At 39.3% G+C, this 12,187-nt stretch overlaps 1 protein-coding gene across 3 annotated transcripts; it reads right to left on the bottom strand.

The window, feature by feature from the left end:
• Positions 1-596: 596 nt before the first annotated feature.
• On the bottom strand, positions 597-11,817 carry RIOK3 (RIO kinase 3). Of its 3 annotated transcripts, none has more exons than XM_059836053.1 (13): positions 11,755-11,817; positions 10,559-10,680; positions 9,500-9,597; positions 9,267-9,371; positions 8,614-8,723; positions 7,757-7,900; positions 6,705-6,832; positions 5,353-5,541; positions 4,701-4,860; positions 3,609-3,689; positions 3,431-3,520; positions 2,953-3,060; positions 597-1,408 (listed from the first exon to the last, which is right to left on the bottom strand). In XM_059836053.1, exons 1-13 carry the CDS (start codon positions 11,815-11,817, stop codon positions 1,307-1,309), a joined length of 1,500 nt encoding a protein of 499 aa, XP_059692036.1. In that variant the 3' UTR covers positions 597-1,306. The 3 variants fall into 3 exon arrangements, with proteins under 3 accessions (XP_059692036.1, XP_059692035.1, XP_059692034.1); XM_059836052.1 differs by having other exon boundaries at positions 5,353-5,538; positions 9,500-9,645; XM_059836051.1 differs by having other exon boundaries at positions 9,500-9,645.
• Positions 11,818-12,187: the final 370 nt, after the last annotated feature.

Consider the following 12,187-nt stretch of genomic DNA (forward strand, 5'->3'; position numbering starts at 1 on the left):
CACTGCTTTAGTGCAGCACTGAAGATCAGCGAAGGCCATACGACACAAAGAACCATGCAAGAATACCACCACAAGACCTTAAGTTTTTACTTCACCACCAGCTTTCCAATAAAAAAAAAAAATTTAAAAAAAGTCAGTTTCACAGCACACTGAGAATGTCACATGTAGCAACACTATATTCTGTTTGATAAGGAGCAGCGTCAGAAACAGCAATCAGCGTTAAAAAGAAGTCGATCAAAATGTCTTAATTCCAAACCATCCCACTACATCAGTTCATCTTTAAATGTGTTGTTTTGGAGAGAAACATGGCTAGATTTTTAGAACTTGCTAAAATAAGATGACTGACATTAAGAAAAGCATGAGAAAAAACCAAATTTGAGTACTCTTTTTGCACTTGTAAGCAAAAAGCTTTGTTTAAAAATAATGATAATCAATATTTAGTTTTCATAGTCTATGATTATCTTTGGGGCGAGTGAGAATGTTTGATGCTCTACCCAGAATTTCAGTTTAGAGACAGGATTATTATAGATAATTTATTTTTTTTTCTTGCACCGAGTTCTTGGAACCACTTGTATATTAAGAGTGAAGCTAACTGAACTTAACTCTTTGTTCTGCAACTTGGATGCAGCCCTCAGGATTTCTTGGCATGTCACCAAAGTCCTCTGCTGGTTGGATTCAAATCTGTTTCTCATGTAATACCCAATTGTATTTACAGAGATAGTTAGAGCCACATTCCATGTACTTCAAACAAAAAGGTCCAGACTTTTGCATATATAAGACATCAGTTTGTTAAATTAACATTTTCATGTGATTGCAGCACATAGTTCAACTTTTCATTTTGCCCTTGGCTGAGAAGGATGAAAGGTTCACTGACACTGTGTCCAAGCACAATTTTTAATTAGTTTTTCAAGTAGCAATAGGAAAAAAAGAGGGACTCTCCTAGCGTGCTTTCCCACTAAATACTTTAAAAAAAAAATCATCTAGATTGTCTAAACTAAAACATATAAGCTCTGAATCATGCAAAATATGACCACCTCCGCTACATTAGTCTAACGTAATGGGCAATTGGTGAAGTTGTCAGACCATCTGAAGAGGTAGTGACAGTCCACTCTCACAGCACCAGCCTGATGTGTGGGCTAAGTTAAAAAAAAACAACACTGAGGCATCACCGTATGCTCGCTGTGTTTTCCATTTTGGTATTCCCAGTCAACCACTCTCTCTTGACATTGGTAGTTGACATTTACCACTGCACCAACATCGTCAGAAGCAGTAAATTTGTGTTTCGTTAGCAGCTATACGCTCAGTGCTATTCATCATATATAGGTGGGTCTCCATCGCTTGAAAATGTTGACAGTTTCTTTCCATGATTCTGCACGTGATCTTCATTCATCTTCTCCAAAGCTTCAATCTAGAGAGCCAGAAATAAATCCACGCTGAAATCATAAAACCATGCCTGTGCCAGAATGTTTCTAACCAGTGTTAAAAGGTAGCTTCAGATGACTGATCAGGTATATACAATATTTCTGTTTCAAGGATTCAGTCACATGTATGGCTCAAGGTACTTTGGAAGTACAGCTTGAAACATCCGCTCTCAACAAATCAGTAAAACAAGTAGCACTCCCCTTCATGGTTTCATGCTATGTAACTGAAATGCACGAGTTGCAGGGAGGACTGGATGATTCTTAAAGACTTCAGCTGTATTCCCCAAAGTACAGAAGTGTCCCTTTCTCCAACTCTGAACTTTTCTACTGTTACTCAGCCAATCCATCAGCACTGGAGAAATTCCAAGTAATACTGAGATTACAAATCCACTGCAATAATTTTTAACAGTGAAAGTTGAAGACAGTTAAATGTTTTGTGCAATCAAAGTAACACAGTACAGTAGCTTATTTTAATCTTCAGACTGTTATGTTTGGATTACTTCCTCTTGTACTCCAGGGGAGATAATTTTGGTTACTAGCAACTAAAATCAAAGTCTTAAGGATGGGCTGCTCAAATTCACCTCTATGTAAACAGCAATGTAACTCTTTCCCATAGAACTTCCAAGCAAAAAAGATGACATAAAAACAACAACAAAAAAACCTGACCCCACACCCCAATGCTCACAACACAGCCAGTAAGGGAATTGGGTTTTGCTTGATTAATTGATACATAAGGATCTTGGAACAGTGATATTGTGTTTCCTTTATCTCTTTCTCACTTTGAGGACCTGCCCCAGGAGTTAAATAGTTTCAAGCTGCCACCTACTACATATGCTGGACTAGCATACACTTGCACTGTTATTAGGAATTAAGTAGAGTAGAATTGCCATGTCACCCTTACTTTAATCAGTAAATGTCAAATTTTTGACAATTTATTTTTTATAAATGTCTGGTATCAGGATGCATGCCTTGAGGAGTTACAGCTAAAATTTGAAAATTAAAAGCCAAAGGTGACCAAAGATTCCTTGTCCATATTTACATTAGCCTGATTTCAGGTGTCTAATTTTAGGCTTGAACATTGAAAATGCTAGCCTATAAATTTTAAATTCAAGTAAGTTAAAATCTAAAACATGAAAAATAAGCAGCAGAACAATTTTTTTTTTTAAACCGTCATTCCTTTCACTGCACAACATTTAACGTATGTAAGGAAAGACAACAAAGCTAGCTTTTAAACTAAAACAGATCACTAAATTTCCCTTAACACTGGAAGAAGCAATTATATGCAACATGAAGCCTTTTATACTTGGGAGCAGGGGGTTCAGGAAAGGGCATGGAGAGGTCTGTCAATGAGAGTTTCAGAAACCGTTTGTTACTATGTTGAAATAATCAGGTTTAAAAAGAGAGATGCAGAATGACTGCTGAAATTATACTCACACACACTCATCACACAAAATAAACGTGGAAAGTTAAGGCATTACAATAGCTACTATAGCTAGCCAAATTAAAATGTTAGACACAGAGAAAGCTATACCTCTGCTTGGAAGTCTACTTCATTGTCAGCTGTAATATTTAAACCTGAGACAGCATTGAAGAGTTCACGCTCATTAAGTGCTTCTGCCACACCTCCTTTCTGGAAGAACTAGTCAATATAAAAAGCACATATTAAACACTTTACTACACAAAACAAAATACTCCTTTTCCTCCCCAAGTTACAATTACAATATTTAGTCAAAATGACATTTTTGCTTTTGTTGACCTACAGATGAAAATAACTGAAAAGTTTCAAGATCTAGTGGTACCATTTTATTCTTCCACACTTTTTTCCCTTTTGGAGAAGACCACCACCAGTATCGACGATATGCAAGAGTAATCTTATATATAGGTAGTGGTGATATTTTTTTTACAGAGTGGTATTGGCTTATTTTTGGTTAGGTCTGAATGGATTTGATGCTGTTTTACCTTGGAAAACATTCAGCATAACAGAGGACTGTCAGATAAAGAGGTCATACCTGTGAAACATTCCTACAGTCTCTGAACAAAAACTCAAGTCCGTGTGGATGGGTTGGCTCCACAGACTGACTGACATCAATAAGCCAGACCTGCAGTCACAGAGAGACAGCAATTCACTTTACATTAACATTTCACATTAGATTAAAACCTTCCTTCGCACATTAAGAATATGCTCACCTTCCCATCATGCCAAAGCATGTTATATTCACTCAGATCTGCATGGACCAGGTTGCATTCCTTATACAACTGTTGCATCATCTGCAAGGAACCAAATTAATGAATGAATGAAGTGTGCTATACTCCAAATAAATATCCTTTGCATTACTATAACAAAACAAAGCCTTTCCTCAATTATCCACCCAATTTACATAATTTTTTTCCAAGTCTTCAATAAAGTTTCATACAGAGAATTGCAATCAGTCTGGTAAACTCATGTCAGCTCTGCCAACGAGTCCAAGTGCATGAGGCCGATAAACACATTTTCTAAATATACCTGTCATTCTCATCCCTATCACGCAGGAAAGTCATCTCACAGTTTTAGATACTGAACCCTAACTAGTATGCATATTCACTTAAAACATGGTTGTATTGCTCTACTGATCTCAAGATTTGAGGCACAGACCATTCATATTATCAAGGTGCTGGCTTAGTTGGTTGGTTTTTTGTTTTTTTTGGGGTTTTTTTTTGTTGTTGTTGTTTGTTTGGTGGGTTTGTTTTGGGTTTTTTTTTTTTTTTTAATGTCTACAGAAAGCTAACAGTAAGTGGACAGTTAGCAGGTACATGTTTAAACCAATTACAGCAGATAATAGGAAAGTAAAACATCCACCATGCAATATTCTAATTCATTCTCCGATTTCTAGTTTTGTTAAAAAGGAGGGTGGGGAGGGGGTTATCCACTGGAGAGTGCTTACACATTGTAAATTAAGTATTCGGTAAGCCCAGAAAGACTTCAGAGAACTTTCTAAACCACATACTGCTTGTATAAAAGGAGGACTACTTGCTTATAATTTCTCTGCTGCTAAATATGTTTGTCATCAAGTTCCAGCATGTTTTCTACTCAGATTAAGATTAAATGTATTTATTTTTTTAGTGCATAATTTGTTTATTCTAAGTCACACATTAAAGAGCAGCCACATAAGCCTTTGGACTCCATATCTTGAAAATGATGCAAGCTTCCTGAAAAGTAAATAAATGCTGATTTGTCCTTTAACTTATTCCCCTAAAAGAAAATACAATCCAGAATTGGAGGAGAAATCAGCATTGTCTTACATTAAGAATCTGATAGTAGGCCTTTTTCATATCTTCACTACTAAGAGTTACATCCTTTAGTTTAGGAGCTGGGACTTGATCCTGGCCAATGAAAGACATAACCAAGACGTGTTTCTTAAGGATAACCACTTGAGGACAAGGAATTCCTGCATTTTGCATTCTGTGGATCAGAAAATACATACTGATTAAGAAAAACAAAACAAAAAACCCCAAACCCTACAGTTTAGTTCCTGCTTGCTCATTTCCAATCTTAGAGAGCTGTGTGTGAGAAACTTGATCCAGAGTCAAAAAGTCTTTGAAATAGATCAAATTGAAAACTGAATACATACATATATTTCACAGTATTTCACATAAGATTTTAAGATCTTAATTTTCCTAAGTGGGTCAAAAAATGCTCACTGAAAACTAATTACTTTTCTAGCTGGAGTCTGTTAATTTCATTGGCTTGTAAATCCTGCTGCCAAATCACTGAAGATGCTGACAATTCATTAAACTGTAAGAAACCAGAGGCTTATTCAATCTGTGCCAGGTTGTATATTGTTTAGCCTAAAAAATCAAATCTAAACTTCTACCCAGACACAGTGTAATTTCCTTGAAAAAAAGAACAGGAAAACGACAGGCATGTGGCAACTATACTTTTTTTTTTCTTTACCTTGTTAAGTTATGCATTTCTTTCTCAGCCCACATACGAATAATCTTTCGTGGATTCAATTTACTGAAGCGGTCTTTAAATCTGTAGTCATCCTTAATGTATTTGTCACGGTTCTTGAATTCATTAAGAGTTGTTTTAAACACTTTGATGGCACATTCTGGAGGTATAACTTTATCTTCAGTTGCACTTCTCATGGAAAAAGTAAAATATATAACAAAGTTAGCGATTCACATCTTTACAAGCAAATGCATGGTTTTGGTTTTTTATTTTTTTAAACATATTAAGAATCACTATATCTTGCAATAAGAGAGGAAAAGATCTTATTTTCTATCAAATTTGGAAGCCGATTCAAGTTAAGTTTATAAGAGTTTATGATAAAGCTTATATATGAATGTTTGGGTTTTGGCATGTTGATTATATGTTGCTTACCAAATAGGTTCGATCTCCTAATTTGTTAGTATTTTACTTAAATGTCATAGCTAGTAACGGCCCTGTTAATGGATGCACTTCCTTCAAGAAATTACAAGTGAAAAAACTCTTGCATTAGAACAATAATGGTAGTATCACAATGTTTTGTTAAGCACCACAAAGATTTTGCCTATTGAATAATACTAAGCAAAAGAACATTCCTGAACATCACTCAAGCAAAGGTCAAAAAAAAACCCAAACCCACCACCACAAAGAGCACATCTTTTCTCCCACCCCCAACTTACCCCTCTCTCAACAACTCTAAATAGGTTATCTGTATTTGGGTTTTATTAGTTCTTTCTTAACTCACTTTAAACTAGTGGTGTTTCAATGCACTACAATCACTATTAACATACTACAATCCTTCCACCATGGTAGTCTTTAAAACTGGACTCTTGCATAACTTGCGAAGTGAACACCATCCCAACACTATTCTCAAGGTAACCCAACAGTAACAAACAGCACCTCCACGGAACTGCACAGATGGAGCTGATAATACAGTGATCTGTATGGAAAGACAATCTTCAGGTAGCCTAAGATCATCATGACAGCTCTGTAGTCTGGGACAGGACAGTGGAAAGAGTTCCCCAAAATCTCAAGACTTCTTTTTTTATAAAAGGACTACATATTCTTCCACAGAAAGCTACAGTGGATTTGTCCCCGTTCATTAAATGGTCTCCAAAAGAGGAAAGTGAGGATTTTTTTACTTTATGGTTGGTACCATTTGGTTTTCAGATTTTATGATTATTGTCTGCATATAAATGAATACAAACTTTAAGTCTTGGGAATGAAAAGCGCAGATTATTTAAATGTTTTTGTGGTTTCTGTTTTTTAAACCATCTCTGGTACTTAAAGCTACTGTCAGTAACAAACAATATACTTACTTTCCTCCATATGCATGAAATACAACAGATTCTTTTCCTGTGCTGATGCAGCCTGTGATGGTCTCCAGCATCCCAGCGTTGACCATCTTGTACAGAAGTAAACGTGTTTTAGGATCCACTGCTTTCTCCTACAGGCAAGAAATGAATACTCAGTTAATTAAAATAATACTTTGCTTTACAGTGAGTTTAGAGTATTCATATACTGCAAGTGTTCAACTAGGTGGAAAGAATAATGTATTAAGAGCATTCTCTCAATTGGTAAGAGAGGGGGAAAAAAACAAAACAAAAAACCCCACAAAACCAAACCAAACAAACAGATGAAGCAAAGCCAAACTGCTCCAGCACTGCCATCTGTAGTCCTTAAGATTTAATATGCCCAGGTACCTTATCAGCTCTGTAGCACATGCAGTATTTTACCAATTCCACATAAAGCACAGACTGTGGCTCAAGAGCACTTTCTATAAAGTTTTCAAGAAATCTTTACAAATCATGAATCAAAATATACCAAATATTAGATTCCTTTTATATCAGTAACAATAAAGCAAAGCAAAACACCCAAATCTGAAGAAGTCCACAGCAGGAATTACCAGAGGCCCTGCTCTAAACTCACCCATGAAGCATATGAACTGACTTCCTAAATTATTAAGTCAGAGTTTGCTTGGTCACCTCTTCTTCCTGAAACTTGCTATGAAGACAGGTATTTGGAGTCACATGGTTCAACTGCAGAGGATTAGTCCTCTGGATGTTTTCTATAAATAATTTCTAAGCAGTTTATTCATTGTAGCCAATTAAGAAACAAGTTTAGAAAGACAAAGAGAAAAAAATGGAAGCTGCTTGCTCTTATTTTGATATGACTCTCACAGTAATGCAGCTCAAATAAAGACAGCCTTTTTCTAGTAGGAGCTGACTGATACCATCTCCTTCAGCAATGTTAACATAGTATTGTTTAACTGTTTTACTAAAAAAGGAATGTTTCAAGGAATTACCAAAACAGTGTTCAGCTGTTACACAAGATAAAAAGTATATATAGAGAGACTTCATTAAAAACATACAGCAGTAGAGTGCTCCTTCTTTTCATGGAGCCTTGCACTTCGACGTTCCTCAGAGTATGCGTGTTGCTTTAAGGCATTGAAGACTTGATTTGACAGCTTTAAGTCCATCCCAATTCCATCCCCAACTTGGAATTCAGGGGCAAACTACAAGTAGAAATAACAGAAATTTAAGCATTGTTACTAGAAGACACCAAAAGTTGGCACAAGCAGAAATTTCTCATTCTGATTTGCAAAAACCTAGGGTAGATTAGTACTGATGTGAAACCCACTTTGTGTAATGCTGTCACTATGTTAAAAAACATATTGCTCTGAACTCAGAACTTGAAGTTCTGACTAAATTTATATGAGGTTACCTAACATCCTGTAAAAATAGCACTTGCAGCATTTCCTTATTTGCAGAAGTTGCATCAGTTACATTAAAGAAAACAGAAGGTATGTACTACGGATAAACAGACTGAAAAGCCGTAAGACAAACAATTGACTGAAAATAAGTTACTTGGCTCATGAGGCAAAATGAATTAAAAAAAAAAATAGTTACACGATAGCCATACTCTTCAAAAATAGCCTTGGTGTTTTATTTGCTTGTGTACCAAACTTGCTGATAGTTTTGTTTTGCCAAAACAGTTCTGTGCAAATTTTTGAATCATGGTCGTTAACAAACTATTATTAAACAAAAAACTCGTACAACTTGAACTGACAATTTGAATAACCAATCCAAACACTGCATTACTTTCATCTGAAAAAAAAAAAAATCAGCACTGTATACACTGGCACAGATGGACATGCCTTAGTTCTTTGGCTGAATTACAGCATTCCAGTTTTACACACAAAGTAAGTTCCTCTAAGTTTTCACTTACATTTTCCATGCGAGCAGTGTTCTTTCTTCCACATACCACTTCATCATGTTTAGTAGTAATGTCTTTTCCTTTTCCTACAAAGCCCTTTCTTGGGGTAGTAGTGGGTCTATCTGCCAGCAGTGAGAGAAATAAATCAAACTTTACATCTAAACAAACAAAACTAATGCTTTTAAAGGTTCCATAATGCCCAAAAAAGTAACATAATTTTATTTATTAAACAGAATAAAATACTTCAATTGCATGATCTTAACGCAGTCTTCTCTTACCCTAAACATGACAGCTTCTTTTACTATATCATGACTTACTTCTATGTCTTCTCTGGGGTGTCAGACACACTTTTGGCATGTTAAAGACAGGAATATTCAATATCATGTGCAGATGCCCCTAGCCAAATGTAGATGACAGATACGCGTATCCCACAATACTTTCCACGTACAATAGCTATTTTGCCAGATTTGGCCACTGAAGCCAATGTACTGGCAGACAGAAGCCTGAAGTTACCCGCCCAACTTCCTGCATAACACCTCCCAATTAGGTGACCTGATTTCACATACAGCTGGTATGTCTCCTTACATTCAAAAAAACTAATTTAACTATGTTATATTCGTAGGTCTATTAACCAAAGAAACTGTATTGTTTAAACTGCCACATACCTGCTCTATAAGGATCATGACGGGTATCCTGCCAATCAACCTCATCCTCCGAGCTGTCACTGTCATAGGGATGCACCTTCCGATAATTTTCAAAAGATATGGAGACTTGAGAAACAAAACAAATAAGTATGTCTGTGATTATCAGGAATTTGCCACTTCCTCACAGCTCTGTCAACTTAAGCAGAGTGCCAAGAATATCTCCAAAGCAAGAATATTTCTTCTGATGAGGGTACCTTTGCTGTCTCCATTAATCTTCTTCTCTTCACGCCGAAGCTGTGCGTCATATTCCCTGTCAAATTCCATCTGCAGCATCTGAGCTAGCATTAGGTCACTAGAAGTGTCAATATTTTCTCCTGTAATAAAAGGTCCTTCAGCAACACTATGTAAAATGAAAACAGAAATTAAAAAAAATTAAACACAGTAATCTAAACAGAAACACTGCTTTATACCATTTCATCACTCTATACAAAAGATCTTATGCAGAGCTGCATAGAAACTAATGGATCTCAACTGTCCACACCCGCTCCAAGCCAACGCTAAATATTAATAGAGCATGACTTAATTTCTCTTTGCCATTCCCTTACAGTGCAAATATTACTTAAATTTTTACTTGTTTACCATTCTGCAAGAAGCATTGGGCTCTATTTTTAACATGCCCTTCATGAAAGAGAAAGAAGGCATAGAGGTGTAAGTAAATAAAAACATACTCAAAAAATTCAAACAGTGTTGCTTTGTTCTGCTTCACAGAAAAGACCCCAGGCAAAATTTGTAAGAGTTTAGAACTAGTAAGCTTTTGGCCTGTGTTTAGAGCTTTCAAGTATTAGGAGGATACAGGTGATACACCTGACAGTTCTCAAAATAACACTGTTCACAAGAGTTTACACCTGACAGTTCTCAAAATAACACTGTTCACAAGAGTTTACACCTGACAGTTCTCAAAATAACACTGTTCACAAGAGTTTACACTGTTAACAATAGTTTCTACAAGGGAAGAAAAAAAATGTTTCTGACAACGTTTCTCAAAATGTAGCTTACAGACTGGCTTAAAGCACTCAAAACAATGCAAAGAAAATATCAAGAAAGAATAAAGGGCGACAGAGAAGAGAATCTAAGGAACAGTTTTAACTGGGGAAGCCATCTTCACTGAAGAAGGCCTGAAAAAGCAGCGTTAGGAGGTAATAGGCAAAGCATTTACTTTATTGCTACACCTTAAGCATATTGTAAGAAAATGCACAAGAGAGAGAAGATGGCTTCACAACTATGGAGATCGCTAATCCAGGATTTAAACTTACGCAACCACTTCAGGAAAAGCAGCATTTTCTTCTTCCAGCTGCAGCTCTTTCGCCAACTGTTCACTCATTACATCAGCAAGGGAACACGATATTGATGTTGTGTTCGGGGCTCCCCACGGACACTGTAAATAAACATTTTATTTAAGTCAGCAAGAAATGCAGCGGCAACACAATAATCAGGATAATTAGCTATCACTGGCTCTAAAGTAAGCTCATGTAATCTTATAAGAGCTTGTCTTCTACAGATACTTAGGGAAGTATGATGAACTAAAGGACAGAAAATACCTCAAGTAGTAGTTTCATAAACTCAACAGAGAGAACTGTGATTGAAAGGATATTGATGGTCACTTACTGATGGGGGGGGGGGGGGGGAAGCGTCAGTTTGTCAGTACCCCCTGAAGACAGGGGCAAAGCCTTCCCAGAAAGTTTGCTTACAAGTGTGCACACAGACTATGTAACCCCCCTCTTGGAATAACACAATATTCATGGCTTATGCACAGCTTCCTCTCCTGTTTCTAGAGTCCTGAAAGAACAGGCATCATACACATCCCTTCAAAAACGCAGAAGCCCGCACACAGCTTTGCCTGGGGAGGTGGGGGTCGGGGAATGATGCATCCAACCAAGTTGTGACTCACAGCCTACCGCCTTGATAACCAAACTCACTTAGATCCAACTCCCTGCTCACCAACAGAGCTTGGAGAGAAGCGACTCATTTATCGGGGTCTAACAGCAGCTCTCTCCACCAAGAAGATAATTGCTAGTAGCAGCGAACCACGCCATGCCCTGTCCAGGGCGGCTCGTTACTCGCTTAGGCAGTGGAGCCAAGCGCTCGGTTTGCCAAATAACTGTGACCCTTGTTTTGTTGACACCACTTCACAGCGTCCTCTCGACGGCCCCAGCCCGCTCCGAGGGAGGCGGGCGGAAGAAGGGCAGCCGCGTACCGCAGACACCTACGTGCCTGCCCCCCTGTCGTGAGCGAAGGTCGGCCGGAGACGGTGTCCGTGCCCCGACACGCCTTAGTCTTCCTCCGCCCCCGAGGAGCCAGGCCAGCGGCGGCCGCACCTCTACGGCCCCGGCCAGCCGAGGTGCCTCGGGCCACCGTGGGGTGCCGGACACAGCCCCGCGGGCCGCCGCCACCGTTAAGGCCCAGCGGGCCGCCGCGCCCGGCCCGCGCCCCCCGCCCAGCCCGCGCTCACCTTGCTCCGCCAGGCGGGGCCCGGCCCGGCGTCGGGGGCGGCGGCGACTCCTACCGGGTCCATCTGCGCACGCAAGGGCGGGCGGGCGGCGCGGCGACAGCAGCGACGGGGGCACTCCTCAGGGCAGCGGCGCTCCCAATGCGAAAACTTCCGCGTTCTCCCCCGTTCTCTCTTACCGTCACCTGCCGTCAGGCTCCCCATTGGCCGGCGGCTCGGGGCCTCACCCGCCTTTCCGGTGATGTCACCGGGGCAGCGGGGCGGCCGTGGGGTCACCGGCGGACCCGGCGCTTCCCGGGCCTGCTTGCGAGTTGAGGCGGCGGGTTCGGCCGCCCCCACCCCGGGAGCTAACGGATAGCGCCGGGTGCGAGGGCGATGGCAGCCTGCCCGCGGCGCGGCCAGGCCGCCGGGCATCTGTGCTGACAGAAAACCAGAT

The sequence above is a fragment of the Gavia stellata genome, chromosome 3, assembly GCF_030936135.1.
Source record: "Gavia stellata isolate bGavSte3 chromosome 3, bGavSte3.hap2, whole genome shotgun sequence".
Lineage (NCBI taxonomy): Eukaryota > Metazoa > Chordata > Aves > Gaviiformes > Gaviidae > Gavia > Gavia stellata.